Source organism: Ylistrum balloti, unplaced genomic scaffold (assembly GCF_031769215.1).
Source record: "Ylistrum balloti isolate Yb309-2 unplaced genomic scaffold, AGI_CSIRO_Ybal_v1 Utg370856, whole genome shotgun sequence".
In the NCBI taxonomy this organism is placed as follows: domain Eukaryota; kingdom Metazoa; phylum Mollusca; class Bivalvia; order Pectinida; family Pectinidae; genus Ylistrum; species Ylistrum balloti.
The window spans coordinates 347,414-366,515 of NW_026782491.1; the positions used below are offsets into that span (position 1 = coordinate 347,414).

The 19,102-nt window shown below is 34.8% G+C and overlaps 1 protein-coding gene and 2 non-coding genes across 3 annotated transcripts; 2 read left to right on the plus strand and 1 right to left on the minus strand.

Moving 5' to 3' along the window:
• The first annotated feature begins 5,032 nt into the window (after positions 1-5,032).
• Positions 5,033-5,114, plus strand: Trnas-uga (transfer RNA serine (anticodon UGA)). Its single transcript has one exon. It is a non-coding gene; the product is annotated as a tRNA-Ser (tRNA).
• A 4,903-nt stretch (positions 5,115-10,017) lies between these two features.
• On the plus strand, positions 10,018-10,099 carry Trnas-uga (transfer RNA serine (anticodon UGA)). Its single transcript has one exon. It is a non-coding gene; the product is annotated as a tRNA-Ser (tRNA).
• A 3,946-nt stretch (positions 10,100-14,045) lies between these two features.
• On the minus strand, positions 14,046-16,911 carry LOC132559106 (beta-alanyl-dopamine/carcinine hydrolase-like). Its single transcript, XM_060223715.1, has 2 exons — positions 16,841-16,911; positions 14,046-15,813 (listed from the first exon to the last, which is right to left on the minus strand). Exon 2 carries the CDS (start codon positions 15,798-15,800, stop codon positions 14,667-14,669), a length of 1,134 nt encoding a protein of 377 aa, XP_060079698.1. The 5' UTR covers positions 15,801-15,813; positions 16,841-16,911; the 3' UTR covers positions 14,046-14,666.
• Between the last annotated feature and the right edge of the window lie 2,191 nt (positions 16,912-19,102).

The following is a 19,102-nucleotide window of genomic DNA, read 5'->3' on the forward strand; positions in this document are numbered from 1 at the left end:
ACTCATCACCGTCAACCTTTTGGCTCAGAACTCCACCTATAGCTGTGTTACTTGCGTCCGTTTGTAGATAGAAATGCTTTTCAAAGTCAGGGTTGATTAACACTGGAGCTTGTGTCATTGCATCCTTCAGAGCCCTGAACGCGTTCACTCTATTTTCGGTCCATACAACTTTTGTAGGTTCTTTTGATTTTAACATATCGGTCAATGGTTCCGCGATTCGTGCATAGTCTTTCACAAATTTACGATAATATCCTGTCATTCCGAGGAATGATCTTGCTCCCTTTTTGGACTGAGGGAGTGGAAAATCAGTCATGACTTTTATTTTCAGGTCATTAGGCTTGACAGATCCATGGCCCATTTTGTTACAATTATAACACCTGACATTCTTCATTGGCTCATCAGAAAAGTTCTTTTTCGATTCCGTCTTTGATGTTTCTACGGAAGCTTGACTAACCTGTGTTTTGGTTTTTGTTGTACTCCTCTCCGGAAAAATATAATCCTCTGCTGCATCCACAACAGTTCCAGATCCTTTGTTCCTGCGGATCCATTGTGCCTGTGACACTGGAAGAGCACTGAGGAAAAGTTCCTCTTCTATTTTCCCAAGAACATCTTCACTGTCATCAATGAAACGTATGACATATTGTTTCACTCTTGCCATAAGTCCACGATATGTATCTTTTTGATGTTTTTGGACATCCAATAGCATTTTGAAGTATTGATATGGCTTTTTCCCATACCTTTCTATCAAAGCCTTTGACAGATCTTCATATGATTTGTGGGCTTGAGCTGAAACTTTACGAGCTTCTCCTGTTAGTAGACTTCTTAATTGAAGCATTTTCATTTCCAGAGTCCAGCCAGCTTGTGATGATAATGCTTCAAACTCAGCGAGATAGGATATAATGTCCTCGCCTGAAGCATGATCATAAGGCTGTAGTTTCACTCTACATGGCACAGCACTTGCATTGTTTTTGTTTTCCAGCTTCAGTTTCTCAACTTCAAGTTCCATCATTTTAAGCTTTAGCTCAGCGTCCTTCCTTTCTTTTTCAGCTTCCATCCTTTCTTTTTCAAGTTTAAGTTCAGCTTCCATTTTCTCTTTTTCAGCTTTAAGTTCAGCTTCCCTTCTTTCCTTTTCAGCTTCCCTTCTTTCCTTTTCAGCTTCCCTTTCAGAACGTAAGTTTCTTTCTTCAGCCTCACGCTGAAGTTTTTCACGTTCTAACTGAATCTTCTCCTTTTCTACTTCTGCTTGGAGCTCTAACTTTCTGATTTCTACTTTTGACTGAGCAGCCGATAACTTCTGGGCTGCGTCGGCAGTCTCTCCGTCTCCTGTGCCTGTCGGCATTTTCAGTCTCTTTCAAGTTCGTTATGTAACGGAGTCCCACACTTGATAGAGAATCTTTCACCGCTGCCACCAGTTGTTACCCTCAGCCTCCGGATACAATAGAGAAAATAACAATTAACTCTTGTCTTCGGTTCTAAACTGTATTAAGACTGGAAGGTACGAGTAGACGTGTGCCTAGCTCGGAGGTTTACATTGGACTGATTAAAACATGCATGATACAGACAATTTACAGATACAATCAAACAGATGAAATTGATAATTATCAGAGATGAAGATAAGAGTGAAAGAATTCTAAAGTCTGTTTAAACTCTTGAAACTCCAGCAGGGGTCATTAATTGACCTTATCTGGCATACTACAACATTAACTGGTCATCGGCTGGTCACTACGCCTAATGTCCTGACAGTATGAAATTTATATAACATGGTACTGGCTAACATCAGACACCCTAAAATTGTACGATGAGCCGGAACACTAATTAAACTCGCCACTCACTCGGTGTCATTATTTCACTCTTAACACACGTCACCTGTTGTTGTGTTGTTAATCATGATGATGTACTAAACATATCCAAGAAAAGTTGCTTTAAAACTATACATTGTATAGGAATGTTGTATTTTGGTACACAGAGCAAATTGATGTAAATGGTATTATTAGGTGATTATGTTAGTTTATAATGATATTTTATCCAGTTGTATATTTGTGTTTATATAAGCCGGAGAAACATTAAAAAAGGTGAATACCAAAATTTTTGAACAAAATCCTTATTCGAAATCAGTATTAATTAAACCCTCTCAAAATAAGAGCAAAGGAAAATATTGGGGTGAAATACAGGGCAACTTAGATTGTATTGTGAGGAGCTTTATGCTCATTCCGCCCGCCCCTGTGCTCAACTTTGGTCAAATGTCGCGATCTCAAAGAAAATATTGAAGCAATGACAACCTAACTACAAGGCACAATTTTGATCAAGTTTCTTAACCGAGTCACATTCTTATATTAAAATTAGAACGTGTAATGCATTTACTGAAAATTATTCAAACAGAACCACTGTTAACTTTGTTGTACATGATAGATTTGTACATATGTTTAAGAATATTCATGAAGTTGAATATTGGAAGGCGTGCAATATAATTAGGATACATATGTAAAATATAAATGATTAATTAAGTCATTTATTAAACATGTACATTATCAGTAATTATATTGTAATTCGTAAAGATATGATATTGCATGATGTATTATTCAATGTTTTGTTATAGTTTGAAATTAGGACGTTTCTATGTAATATGTCTGTATTATTATAATTCCAAAACATTATGTCCATAAAACATGTCTTACTCATTGCATGATATGTTACACATTTATTGTTTTATAGTTCATTCTTATATATTCTTAAAACACTTTTTGTTTCTGGTTTTTACTCATGAAACCCAAATTATATGTCACTTGTTAATCGTAAAGAAGTCTTGACAGAATATGTTCCAATTCAGATGATTAATATACAGGGAAGTGCATATTTCAATACGAGGCGACTTGATTATATGACATGTTATTTTTAAAACAAATGGATATCCAGATCAAGCATTAATTACCGAGTAATTGATAAATTGGTTAATTTTCCTCGTTGAATTTTGTCTAGAATATCAAAATATTTGAAACAAATGTATTTACAAAAATAAATCAAATTACATATTTATATTGTTGTTAGTTAATATTTCGTTTTGTATTGTCTGATGACCAGGGCAAGCAATGAATCATATGCAATACTAGATTGTCAATATACAGGCGATGAACATCACAGCAATTTTTCATTTTCACTTTTATGTTTCCATCGTACAACTGTGAATTGGTCAATACTGCTGAACAAGCACTACTTATAAGCATTACTTATACAGTCACAAAGACAGATTACTAAACTAAAGTTTTGGATTCTTTTGTTAATGAAACAATTGGATATGTTTCTCCACTCAAACAAACGAAAGATTAATTTTATAAATAGTAGGAAGTAATATGTAAGTAATGGGAAACCTGATATGTTCTATAACATATATGAGGATCGTGATATGAGAAAACAATGCAGGGCTCTGGGTAATGTCTACACTAAATGTGATACCTACCAGGGGGATGTTCCCTGAACCGTTACACGTCATTTAATCTATATGAACTGGGCAGGTTTTTCCTGTAAATGATATCAATTTTAAACAGATTTTGTTTCGTCATAAATTGTAGCTATAATTCTATTTTATCTTGGATTCTAAATTTAGATTAGAATAATTATTGATATAGCCCCTGTTAGTCTACGTTGTACATATATGCTTGTAGTCCGGTCTTAGTTTTCTTGCTTTTTTGGGCTGTGGGAAAATAGAACATGACTCGCGGTTATGATAGTTATGTATATATAATTTACGTGCGTAATAAAAATCACTAGCACTAATATTATCAATCACAGGTTAGATATGAACTTCACCACCACCATCATTCAATTCTATCATGGAATTATTTGTTTACATGATTTAAGACATAACATAGCAACTAAACATCCTGTCATATTTCTTTTACTGCAGTTGACCGTGTTTATATATATATAGACATCTAATGTTCAGTGAATTGGTTTCTTATGTTTGTATACACAACATAGCAACTGAACAACCTGTTATATTTCTTTGACTGCAATTGACCATGTATGTATATAGACATCTAATGTGCAGTGAATTTATTTCTTTTGGGTGTATTACTTTAAGTCGACAACTAGTTTCACTTTTAGGAATTAATGTAAGGAGGGATCGATATATCTAAATACAGTATACATACTTTTAGTTAGTAGCATTGGGAAGTACTGAAAATGAGATGCTTTTTTGAAATTGAAATAGCAATGAAAGGTTTGAAATTTTGTCTCCAATTCTGAGGCAAGAAAAAGCTTTACGCTGAAAAATTCATTTGAGACGGTCTCTGTAGGTGGTATTCGCTCGTTTATCGTAATTGTAGACCTTATCGAGGTTATAATATTGGTGCTATACTACTGTTCGTGTTCCAGAAAAAAATGAAAACAGTCTGCAAGGTATTTTCAATTATTTATTGTCTTTATTATCTTTCAACACAAATAAGTTAGTCAGCATTGAATAACGACTTAGAAATGCTGGATTCTGTAGTGATAATAAGGATAACTATTTTTAACGTCAGATGATCATGTCACCACTTTGATGAAGAACAAGGACACGACTTATCCGTCTGTCCTTTGATATCGGATGTTCCAAAGATACAGGGCTGCCACAATATACATTTATGTTACTTGGCCTGTCGCCATGACATTGACACAGTTTTTTTTTTAAACTTATTCTTTCCTTTTATGTAAAATAAGACGTTCATCTACCTATATGAAGTAACACTGAATGTTTAGATTAGTTAACTATTTGTTGACACAGTGGTTAACTCGGCTTGACTCATATTGGCGCATTAGGTACTAATTTTGGCGCATTTATTGTATGAACATCCAATACTATGAAGTGGTAAGAGAAGCGTTGATCTTCGTTTGATTTCCATTTTGTAAATGTCCGTTGATAACAGATCCGTATATGTTCCTTTCACATTAAGTCACCCTTTAAAAAGATATGCTAATTACAGGTAAGTGTTACAAATAATTATCGTCCTATAATATACAGGTGACGTGAATTTGCCTCTAAATATATCTTATATATGTCACGATGGCCGAGTGGTTAAGGCGTTGGACTTGAAATCCAATGGGATCTTCCCGCGCAGGTTCGAACCCTGCTCGTGACGTTCATTTTAGACTGGTCAATATTTTTTTTTATTTCTATCAGATCTTTAAACAGATATGGATCCAAATTATTGTTACAAGAGAGGTTGTTGCCGATACATGAGGTGGCCTGTCAAGATATCATGAAATAAAAATTCAGTTAATCAGAGATAAGATCAATTAAAATAGTGTTTAACATTATATTCAAGAAAATTGTCCTTACCAAATTATACCTTTCCAGCGGAAACTAAATCAGATATGGTTAGTTTCAAGAACACATGGAAAAGTAACATCATTTAATCTAAAAACTTTTGGTTTATTAATATATTAAAATCATTTTTGTTATTCTGGAGAACGTAAACCTCAAATGGTCCTTTTTGTTTTTACGTTAGATGATCTTGTCAACACATTGATCAAGAACAAGGACACGACTTGTCCGTCTGTCCTTTGATATCGGATGTTCCAAAGATACAGGGCTGCCACAATATATATCTATGTTATATGATCTGTCAAACGAAATACCCAGTGTCAGATTTATAATGATGTTTCTGTTTTCTGGTATTTGTAGAACATAAAACAATCGCCGTCCGTGTAACAAATTCGCTGCAGTTCACTAAAACAGTTATATACGCACAGTTTCCCGTCCGAGGTATACGTTTCTTTTGGGTTGCGCACATTCCGACCATGTGAATAAAGGTGTCACTTTCAACTAGATTGTAATCGTCATGAACACGGTACCACTTAATAGGTAGATATGGTCTGAGGCGGCAGCGGAATAGCACTGTTGATGACAAAAGTACCACCACTGAGAGTATATTTTTGTATTTTGGTATCAGTCTTTACTTACATCACTCTGTAAGTAATATCGTTGACGTAAACGAAGCCTTGTTATGTATTTATCATGTACTTGTCGTCACACCGGAAGAAATCTATCAACTCTCACCAGTTGACCATCTGGGAGGAACGTCCCTTCAGAGAAATATCTATTCCGTCGCGATGCAAAATACTTACACTCTTTTACTTTACGCAGTCATCATAAGATCCACACTATCAAGACTCCCCATAGGACGAATGATGACAAGGGAACATAGCAAGTCGGACGTGGATTACGGATCTTCGATCAGAGACAACTCTGGTTTCAACATTAGTGAATCGATTATTTCTTCGATCCTAGTAAAGGCACTCGACTTCCCTTGTCAGACCTACAGCAAGGATTGAATGAGCGATGTTTGATACTGCATCCTCGTTCCTAAACATTAATTGTGTTTCTCTATAATCTTTTACTGTTGTTTTTATAGTATGAACATGAGCCGTTAGCTGAGTCTTCATCTGTTCCTGAATGACGAAGATTTGTCTACCAGATGCGTGATCTAAAATTGTCGCCATTAAATTGACACAGTTTTCCAGGTTAACCTGAAGCATTTGAGTTTCTCTTTGCACTCTGAATTTTATTCCATTTAGCTTTTACTTTTGACTAAAAAGATTCATGCAGCATATCTAACTTGTTCTTTGCTTTTGTTATCAAGCTATCCATAGATGCCAATGTGTCTGTGTACTCTTTGTCAACTCTTTCAGTTTGCAAAGCTTCGTGCTGCGAAATTCTTTGTATTTCCTTTTTCATATTTTCAAATTCCGACGTAAATGCTACTTTATCTTTGTGTTTTTCTACTTGCTTCGCGATGTCTTCAATATATCTGATGGTTCTACAGCCATTATGATGTGTTGGAACACAAAGAGTACAGCACAGTTCCCTGTGATACAAACAGAATAATTCTAGCATTGCTCGTGGGTGTTTTTGACATTCCTCGTTAGAACGACTGTAAGCCAGCACTTTGTTGCTCAAATAGTCGAGTTCTTTAATTTCATGTGTCCTTGTAAGTCTCACTTTCTTGTGAACGTCACAGCAACCTGAACATAACGCCTCACCACACTCCATGCACCATGCGTTGGCTATCTTAGTAACTTGGTCAATAAGGCAAACATCACAGTGTGTTTGTTTAGGACATTTATACCTGCACTGTTACTTTGACCGACCATTTGCACGCTGGACAGTTAAATTGGTTTCCTGATGTGATTAATTGTAGTCCAACAGACTCGATATAGGAACTAAGGCATTCCTCACAAAATGTATGTTTACACGGCAGCAGTCTCGGTTCTTGATATACCTTCGAACACAACAAACAACGAAGTTTAGGTTCCTTAACATTGCTAACTGATGCCATGTTTAAATCAATGTTTTTTAAGTATTGTCTCTTACCAAGCAAAAAGATCAAGAAATCCTGTTTGATTTACGTTAAACATCCGCTATAATGTAATCAGCTTCCTTATTGATGACTCTCAAATGTTCGCCAGCTCAGAACATCATTACAGTTCACGTAAGACTGGAAATCCCAAATGACCTATGTCTTCCAGATAAAATGTACACGTCTTTTGATACCCATGTAAGGTTGTGACATTACGACTAGCCAAGCGTGTACTTGAGTTACGAGTATCATTATAGTGTAGCCTTGTGGGAGTTACTTTTCTTGATTACATCATCCGATTACCAAAACCTTCATACAATTATGAAAAATTAAATTGGTAAACTCATGATGAAGTAGATAATTTGAAATTTCATCCTCTTTAGGAGTATTTTTGTTTGTATTACACTGATGATATTGTATAATTTTGATAGTTTCGAATCTGTGCCTTAAAAAATAAAAAAAGAGCTTTCCATGAAGCTTATATCCCATCATGTCAACATTGTCTGAAACATTTGCTTGATAGACAGGCATCCTAAAATATTTTCCTTTGGAAAAAGTTGAGCATTGAAAAAAAAAGATATTTTAAGTATTTTTAACAGTTGACTTGGAAAAGATGGCTTTTGATGACCAGAAATCGGCGGAAAATGTTTAAATAATTTCCATTTCTCTATTACAGTTGTTATTGTAATGTAGTTTATAAACATATCTGTTGATGTAATCTATGTCTCTTCTACCGTCTACTATAAAGTATAGAAAATCAATTATTACCAATGCAGATTTTCTTATTTTCAATACAACAAATAAATGTTTTGAAAGGAATTTCATACATGTAAGAAACGTATCAGGTACTTTTAAAATGTATACAGGGCATTTCTTTACATTCTCACTTGTACTTTATACCTTTGTCATATTTACAAATTTGTAAAAGTATTGTTTTCAAAATGCATTCATTATTTTTAATTTACCCTTACATGTATGAATAAACATGTAAAACAGTAAGTAGCTTAAGTTTAAGCTCAAATTAAGCGCAATTATGTTAAAGCTTAACTTTAAGCTTAAATTTAAGAATTTTATAAACACAAACAGGAATTAAATCATGGCTAACTACATGAAACCGGAGGCCACTTATGACACAATCCCAGAAATAGTTTTGGATATCATCTATCGCATAAAAACCATGGAAAGGAAACATTACATCGATAACGTGCAAGTGCTCACTTGGAATTGTTTTCATGAATATTCATATTTTAGCTACATAGTCCAATATCTCGATTTTGTGACTGTGTCCATGTTTCGATGTAGAGCAACGTCGAGCATGGTGAACATCTGAATGGGTGACAGATCCGAGTACCAACTTTTGGAATTAGTGAACGGATTTGGTATTCTTTAGGGTGCCATTTGACTGGACGGAGAGCACAATGTTTTTTTCTTTAAAAGGGCGGATTAGTCTAAAAGTACAACGCGAGCTGAATTCGAACCTGTACCGAAAAATCCCATCTGCTCACAAGTATAACGCCCTAACCATTGGCTATCGATATAAATACTAAGTCCTAGAAGGATGAAACAGCTGTGTGATTTTTATTACAAGGTGCTATTCACTGTTTGTCTTTTGTACAGTCTTACGTCTTGTATATTTAGAATCAATATAGATTTCATACATATGTTCTATTATACGCGATCAACATATGTGACAATATATAGGTAAAATGTAGATTGTGGATATAAAATCGTTTAAATGAACAGAGGTACGGATGTGTCCATAATTATAAGAAGAGGTAGAACAAGAACAAACTGACGGAGGACTAGTTCTGAGGTTATCTAAATTCAGCTGTTGCAGTGTTTGTTTGTACAATGTAGTTGAATAGGTTTGGATTAAATGAGGGAAATTACAGGCATATACCTGCCTTGTAATTAGGGTGGGCAACTTCCTGGTGTAAAATATTGCAGGTGTTGATAACATCCACTTTATAAGAAGACGATAATATTCCCTTTCTACCTACACCAGGGAATGGAATCGTAACACAAGGTTCTCTTTGGCATCCTTTATCACTGGTGTTGAAAACTTCTAGCCTGTCAATACATATATTATGCAAACTCACCTAACAGATTTTGAACACCAATTAGAGCAATTGTTATTGTTATGTTTTTCAACCTGAAAAACAACTCTCTTTTATAAGTAGAATGTAAAAACAACAAAATTATCTTTTAAAATTATATGGATTTGAAAGCCATGCATTTAAATGTGATCCTTTATGAATGGAAGCATAATGCTTTGAAATCAAGTCATACCGGCTTGTAAGTATGTATATACTAAAACACAATTTCTCGACCTAGATTTTTGATGTTAAATAAGACGTTCATCTACCTCTATGAAGTAACACTGAATGTTTAGATTAGTTAACTATTTGTTGACACAGTGGTTAACTCGGCTTGATAAATATTGGCGTATTAGGTACTAATTTTGGCGCATTTATTGCATGAACATCCAATACTATGAAGTGGTAAGAGAAGCGTTGATCTTCGTTTGATTTCCATTTTGTAAATGTCCGTTGATAATAGATCCGTATATGTTCCTCTCACATTAAGTCACCTTTTACAAATATGCTAATTACAGTGTTACAAATAATTATCGTCCTACAATATACAGGTGACGTGAAGTTGCTGCTATATATATATTGTATATGTCACGATGGCCGAGTGGTTAAGGCGTTGGACTTGAAATCCAATGGGATCTTCCCGCGCAGGTTCGAACCCTGCTCGTGACGTTCATTTTAGACTGGTCAATATTTTTTTTTATTTCTATCAGATCTTTAAACAGATATGGATTGACATTATGGAGAATTGCTTCATAGATTAAGGATTATGAAAAATTTATATTTTTAACCTGTCTTACACTAGAACACCGTTGTATATAAAATGGTATTAATTTTATTGTGGAATTCGCATTATTTGACTCACGCATCCGATACCAGTGTCAGATTTTAAACATTTAGATTAACCTTTGCCCATTATTGCTACAAAAAATGAGGTGGCCTGTCAAGATATTATGAAATAAAAATTCAGTTAATCAGAGATCAGATAAATTAAAACAGTGTTTTACATTAGATTTAAGAAAATTGTCCTTAACAAATTATATCTTTTCAGCGGAAACTAAATCAGATATGGTTAGTTCCAAGAACACATGGAAAAGCAACATTATTTGCTTAGATAATATTCTCGCTTACAATTAGAAGTATGCGTCCCAATGTAAAATAGTATCTTTTAGCCAGTGTACATCGTTGTTAGTAAATATTAAAGTATAATAGTATATTTTAGCAAGTTTACTTTGTTGTCAGTAAATATCAACCTTTAATAGTATATTTCAGCTAGTGCATAATTTTGTGGGTAGATATATAAGTTAAGCATGTATACCTGTTTAAGAAGTAAGACAAGTTTCAGCAAATACCACGGGAAGCTTCACACCATGTCAACACTAATGGATATAACCTTCAGTGAAGCTAGTTTTTAGTTTTCAGACACAGTTTCAGAGCTTTACTGAAGCCAGTTTTTAGTTTTCATGCACAGTTTCGAAGATTCACTGAAGCTAGTTTTTAGTTTTCAGGCACTATCAAATTAGTACAATATCTCCAACGTAATATTAACCGAAATAGTTGAAGAAATGATAATAATTCAATTAGTCTTCTTCATCATGGCTTTTCCAATATTAATGAATTTCATGAAAACATGAAGTAATTGAACTCGACTATTTGAGCAACAAAGTGCTGGCTTATACCCTATCTAACGAGGAATATCAAGGACACATAGGAGTATTGCTAGAATTATTGTGTTTGTAACAAAGGAGACTTTGTTGTGCTCTCAGTGTCTAAAGCCTTAGTTGCAAACTCATCAAAACTTTCGATGACACATCTCATCGTGTAAGGAAAACAAAACAAAAATAGAGAGAAAAAACATCTTTTACATCTTATTTCAAATATATGAAAAAGGAAATATTGAATTATTCCCAAAAAACGAATTCGAAAACTGGAAAAGTTGACGAACAGTACACAGACATGTTGAAATCCCTGGGAACCAAGATAACAGAAGCAATGAAAGTATTACAGTAGTAACGTGTTACTATGTCTTATTTTATTCGCACATACTCGTACTTACTAAAATCATATCCTTTTACCAACCAAATCAAAAGTAGAAACATGAGGAATACCAAAAAGTTTAAGTAAAACTTACGTTTCTCATGCTAATGATATCTAAAAACATATTTAGGCAAATATTTTCATTTCAGTAAATCTCATTTCATCAAATCATAAGAAGAAGGGTTTCGATAACAGACATAGCCTTAATTAGTCATATTCTATGGATAGACATTCTTTATATCTTCGAGAAAAATGTCCTCTATGAGAAGAGATAAACCCAATTTCACAATGTATGAGTTTTAAGACTCGGAAAGTCGTTTGTGCATAATACTCTTAAGAATATTCGTAAACACGTTTTTAATTCCAATTATCAAGATGTGCTTATATAAGCATGACTAGACATCTTGTTTATCAATTTTCCTGACGTGGTTTTGAATTACCTATGTGTATTATATTGACATGCATCAGTACCTTAAACATCATACTTTAACCCTTTGAAGCTAGGCTTTTATATCATTGATGTTAATATCACGTTCCATTTAACTTTACGTGTTAAATAAGAGTGTTGTAGTTATCGACTGTCTATGCTGTTTAAAGTACTTGAAATTAAATCGTGATGAGTCAGTGTATAATCCTTAATCACAATTCACTAATTTGTCCCTGATCACACATCCGGTCCATAGCAGCACTTTTCTGTATTTCCGGTCCGTATTTACACTTCTCTACGTACAAATGACCCTAATAACAATTCTCAACAGTTCTTGTCCTTAGTTCCACTATTTGACATATCTGATCCCTAGTCCCATTTATTCTACATTTCTGGTCCTGAGTGAATTGTGTCTACGTTTTCAGTCCCTAGCCAGTTCTGTACGTTGCTGGTTCCTGGTCAGACATTCACGTTTCTAATCTCTTGTTTAACTTTTCTACGTTTTCAGTCCCTAGTAGTTCTTCTTTATACTTCTGGTCTGTGGTCCCACTTCTCTGCGTTTTGTGTCCCTAGTCATTCTTCTTTATACTTCTGGTCTGTGGTCCCACTTCTCTACGTTTCGTGTCTCTAGTCATTCTTACAATGCTGGCCTATAGTCCCACTGCTTAATGTTTTTGTCCCTATTAGTTACATTTCTCTACGTTTCTGGTCCCTAGCAACCATTCTGTAAGTTTCGTTTCCTTAGGTACACTTCTCAAAGTTTCAATATTCCTGATCAAATTTCATTACGTTTCTGCTTCCTAGCCCAACGTCTCTACATTTCTGGTCTATGGTTCCACTTTTCTACGTTGCTGGCCCCAAGTCACATTTCTGTGCATATTTGGTCCCTAGCACACTTCTCTATGTTTCTGATTCCTAGCTACACTTCGCTACGTTTCTTGTACCTAGCCACACTTCCCTGCATTTCTGGTCTCTATTTCCAGTTGTCTATGTTTCTGATCCCTAGCTACTTTCGCTACGTTAAGGTCCCTGGTGGAACTTCTCTACGTTTCGGGTCCGTGACGGAACTTCTCTACGTTGCTGTTCCATAATGGAACTTTTCAACGTTTCTGGTCCGTGGTAGAATTTCCTTACGTTTCTGGTCTCTGGTGGAACTTTTCTACGTTTTTGGTCTCTTATGGAACTTCTCTACGTTTTGGTTACCCTTGCTCTAATACAGAATTGTATCAATAATTACATATATTTATATTTAATTAAGTATGGAAGCAAACTTTTCTATATAGTGTAGAATATAAGAAGTAAGTGTAAACATAAACACAGATTTATACTTTTACATAATGTAAATTATTTGATGAGATTTTATTTCTGAACCTCATCAGTTGCTAGTATTGCTGAAATGGACTTTGGACCTGTATCTGATGAGGTGAAGACATTTAATCTCAACAATATCTACAAATATATAGCCTAGTGATTAATAATATAATGTTTTTCCCCATTTTTGAGTATAAATTTAAATTTGAATCCAAGAAGTCCCTGAATCCAAGTGTTATCCTTAAAATAGTAACACATTTAGGTAGGTAGGAGTTGCTTGCCTGGTATATAATTGCAGTATTATTATCTAATGATTATGTTGTATGTTAATGTTTTTGTCTTGTACCAATGTGATCTTAACAATATTTGTGGGAGAGAACTTACATAGGCTCTGTCTGACATCCAATTCCCTTGCCAGATATGTATTTATATGTCAATGAAAAATCTTTGAAATTGAAATTGAAATCAACATTTAATTCATATGTAAATACATTGATGAAACCCTTTCCCCTATAGATAGTAAATTTTATGTTGCTCATGCGTCTGATGTCTGACTTAGGAATCCATTCCAAGGAGGAATTAAGCATGTTTGATACATTATGTCTCTCATGACATCCTGTAATGTTCCTTTTTGTCGGTAACTATACAAGAGACAGAAAATTTCAGACTATTTGATTCTTGCTACTTGTTATGCGACAAAGAAAAAATTAGTTATTATCTTAAACTGAGCAGTTAGCAAACGGCAAAGAACATATCAAGTGTTGATATAAGGTGGTCGCTGTGACAAAAATCGTTATGACCTTCAATATTCTATGAAAAACAAACACGAATATTCTACAAAGATTAAATTATTCAAAATGTAATACACTTTATTAGAAAATAGATAAGGAAGTATTGCTCTATCGTGCATGATGAAGAATAAAATACTGACGATAACAAGGAATATATGTGTTCCTTTTATGATATGAGGAAAAAAATTATTCATTTTATAGAGCCTCAATCGAGATTCATGAATCTCAAATAAAAGTGGAAACTAATACAAGATAATGTTTATCCAATCACTTAGGTACTTTTGCAGTTCTTCTTGAAAACGATAATTTATTAAACTGAGACTTTTAAATTATATATTCTCAATTCTTCTCCTTGTCTTTGGTGACATCTTCAAGGACTCAATGACATAAATGAAACCATGGTTGTCTTCCAACACAATCATTCGAACACGTTCAATTGAAAGAAAACAGACATTGTCATATCGTAAACATTTCATTCTATTTGCTTAAAGCTATCGGTAAAAGTCACTTGCACATGACGTACGGAATTATTTTGTTGATTTAGGTATTTAGACACATAAACCTGCTAATCAAACACCTGCTTGTCAAACAGCGCCTGCTTAAAATCAGGCCATATATGTGATTGCGTTCGATAAATTCAGTCCGCCAGGTTGTCGATATCTATAGACATGAACTATTCGAGAGACAAAGTGAGGAAGGGTGATGAAGCAAACTTGGGATTATCCATGTACAAATTCATCTTTCTGTCAATAAGGTCAAACAATGCCGTTGCTACAGTCTGTGAACTGTCTGTGGCCCTAGGTGTTCGATAAATTGGATACTTAGCATTATTCGTGTCACCCAGGATCGTCTTCATTTCCTCCAGTGTCGAAGGCGGTTTAAACTCTAGCATACGTTCCATTCGAGCTGTTGATGATGACAAATTATCCATTTCCTTGACGCTCAGATGTTTGTAATTGTTGCTATGCAGATAACATGGCGAATCGTCGACTTTGGTCTGTTCTTTAAATGTTTGCAAATTGGTCATGCCTTCATTCGCGCCGGGGCCTATTTCCAACCCCCACATATCACCAAGATTTTTCCAGTTCCCCATGTTCAGATTAAACCCGACAGCACATCCGCCTCCCACGTTCTTGCCAATTTCTAGCGCATGTTCTGCGGTTTTGGCAGCCATCATAGATCTGTTCAGGAAAAATCTCGGAGTCGCCCCGACTATAGCTGTTATGGGATAGAGTCCATTGCATCCAAATATCATACCATGCTGATTAAAAGCGAACGTATTGCCTGGTAAACTGCCGGGGTACGAAAAGGTTGTGAACTTTTCGTCAGTGGAGTCTTCTATGACGTGAGCACTGACAATGTAGCCAGAGGTTCTTGATTGTGGATCACAGTCCTCATTGTGTCCTATCAGCTTCACCGCCTGGGTGTTGATCATAATGTCTGAACATCCCAGGTTATCAGATTCCGGGGGCCAAGTTTCCATTTCATAACAATGACAATTATAAACTTCCTTTGCAATATTAAGCAAAAAAATGTCTTCAAATGCCATTCCCACGCCATCGGCCATACCTTGTACCTCACGAATCAGCTTGGGGAAGTGATCACGTGCCCCTCTGAGGTAAATTTCTGTTATTTCTCGTCCACGTTTTTGGGAGTAGAACGGAAGTAGTTTCTCCTGAACTAATAGTGAACTCTGGTAGAACAACTTAATTCTATTCTGGAACGTAACACCAGTATGGTATCCGACATCATAGTGATTACCACGAACATGTAAAATGGGCATAGAGACAGAGGGTGGGCTCGCCATATCATCAGTTATTCTGTAAATGAAACAAATTCTATAATTTGGCAACAGTATTTCATGATCAGTCAAGATAAATACTTAAATGGATATTGTTAACTTAATTATTTCTGCAGCAATTACCCATAGCTCCTTCAAGAATATTTTGCGGCGATTTTTTCAACCACTGTGTTATCGAACACGTGTTCGATTAAAAATATAATGTCATTCTCACACACGCATCAATATATTGGTAATCATAACAAATATGAATGATATATGTTTGTTGTCTGTTTCTGTTTCCTCAATGGAAAAAAATGTTAACATGACGTACGTGTACTACATAATTTTCTTCTTTTTCTTTTCAATTTAGATATTTGAAATTTAATGGTTAGCCATCCACAATTTTGCCGAAATTTACTAAACATTTATCTGAAAAAAATAGAAGACGAAAATATTATTTATGTTGCCCTACAAGGTCTATTAGTTTGCAAAAGGTACATTTTTTGTAATTTGTAATTGAGCACGCATGCATAAGTTGTTGTGTTGGTTGTTCACCGGAAGATAAATATACGTGGGTAGCAACATTAAACTTTTCCCTTTGTAAAAAGGTAATTGATATCATATCCTAGACATACACAGATAAATGGAGGGATTGGTTGTATTACCAGTGAACATAAACATAGAGGAGCGATCATGCGTAAAATAATGATACGGCAATGATCTTTGCCATGTCAAGATATGAAAAATAATTACTTTGCATCGCCGTCGGTGAAAAGAGTCCGAGTGATCTTTCTCCTAAATTGTGCAAATACTGCATGTATTGAAAGATGTTATTAACCTATATATCTCTATGTTATAGAACGTTGCATCTCCCACATAGTCTTAATGGCATCCTAAGTAGGTTCATTCATCAGATTATCAACATATCAAATATTCACTTTAAAAAAAGAAACACTTCAAACCTATTTTCCTCATCAAAAATGTAAAGCATTACTATTTTTATCTGTACACACATGAAGAATCCTACTTCTGAGGATGTTGATATGTAAAAGCTGGTTACTTACTTGACAAGTTGTAGACTATAAAGTGTTTTCTGCAGTCAACAATATACTGTTGCCTATGAACTACTTCAATATCTGCGCAGTTGTTGCACACGTTGAATGTGTACACAGTCAGTTATAGTGACCCAGTTTTTGTCACAGCCTTCTATAGTACGTAGCTTTGTTAAGAAACAATTACATAAGTATAGAAGCAGGATCTACTAGGGTCAGGGCTAAGTAGTATACACTGAAAAATACGCTGAAAGGGGGAAACCCTCGACGAGATAGTAAAATATATGAAAGCCTATTTGTGACATATTACTTTTTCATCTAGACATATAATCAATAGGCAAGCTATGTTTCATCATGTTTGTTTTTGTATTTTGGTGAAAATGAATGTATCAGTGTATAACTGATAAATATGGAGAAATGTAAACAATTAACGCTCTCAGAATAATTTATGTTAAATGAGAAAGATTCGGTTGGTAACATCACCGTTACCACCTCTTAGTTATATATTTCCCGAAAGATCCAAATCTGCTGTTGGTTCATTACAGTTTCACTGTTATGATTGAGTTTTGTTTTTTTCGGTATGGCCGCCTGTGAAACACTTTACCTGCAATTTAATTGACCACAAAAATGCCATGGATGAAGGATTTCAACAGCTCCAAATAAAAATGAAGCATTTATGCACCGTTAGAGGATATTTTTGCTTCTATTAAAAGTATTGATTTTCAATACAATCGTAAAAATGAAAGAAACAACAACAAAAAACACTCAATTATGAGCATAAAGCGATGGTACAAAGGATAAGGCATTTGATTGTAATGAAAACAAGTCGTAAGACGGAGCACACCGTTAATATACCACCAATTACTCTCGATTACGAATCGATAAACATGTTCAAGCGTATAATTAAGTCTTCCTGCTATACATAATACATAAGTACCTATATATATATATATCTTTCATCAGTAAACAGTAGACGCCGAACAAGTCAGATTTATCGTTGCACTGTGTTACTAACTGAGGAAAACTGTTCATCATACTGGTCATCACTGGACATTGATCATCGTGAGCGGTATCCATGGAACTAACAAGTAATTAACAACAACATTATGACTGAAAAGTGATAATTAACCGTGTTGTATCATTTAAGGAAATCGTACTTTTCCAAATCTTATTTGCATTTTGATATCTAAGGAGACTTACAAAGAGAACAAGGAAAATACCAACATATTAACAGAATGTCAATTGAAACGTATTTATTTTTAAGATATGGCAAAATATGGAAAAAGTTCAAGGAGAATAAGACCAGGAGTTCTAATAATTTTCTGGTCGAAGATATATTCAACTTTCTGTGTCATAATTGTTCTTGTGTTTATGTATCTGGATTCTGTACTGCGTGTTGTGTTATTTCAATTAGCCTTATATGCTTCACAATTTAGGCCATTACCGTCTAAAGGGACGAAGCAGCTGTATGATGTAGTTAAACTCACTGTTGATCTCTACTGTATCTATGAAACTGAATACGTTGAACCATCAGGATCGGACATATTCTCATATTTTTGGGGTTTTATTACTATTAATGTCGGTATTTTCTTTTTAATTATGAATTCAGCGTTCTACAAATATTGCATGAGCAGTCCGTATAATAACATCATGGTGATGGCAATATTCTATGTACTTTTGTCACAATTGTATGTATTATGATACTGCTTGATGGAAAGCTGTACTTGTCATTTTCGATGTAGGAAATTATCGTATGAAGTAACTGATTTAGAGGATTCTGTTGTGTCCTTGATTTCTTGTTCTGTTGGGTATACACGATAAACATGGTCAATTAACTGCTTGTTATTTAAAGTCAAGACATCATCAATATATAGAATATGTTGTAATGTTTTATGGCTTTTATTCATGTGTTTCAATAATTTCGCCTTTATATGTCTGTAGCTGTCAAAATGTCTCAGCCAACATTCTCTCGTTTGAGTTCAGAGCGATGTGAGATATATTGGGCTTTTTAATCATATACATGCCGATATCTATTGATATTAAAGCCAGCGAAGGATGGTAGTAATTAACTTTTTGAAAACTGAACTTGGAAAATAATAACAGGAAATTTTGTTTGTAGATAACGTTGTTGTCCAGTCCAGTTTCAACGTGTTTCCCGGATATTCCGGAAGGATCCCATCTCCTGGCAGTTTCCATGGCAACGCAAGTAACCTCTATACGTGTTTGGGTTTGTGTCTGCTCCATTTCGGTTGCAATGTTGTCTTCTATGACAGC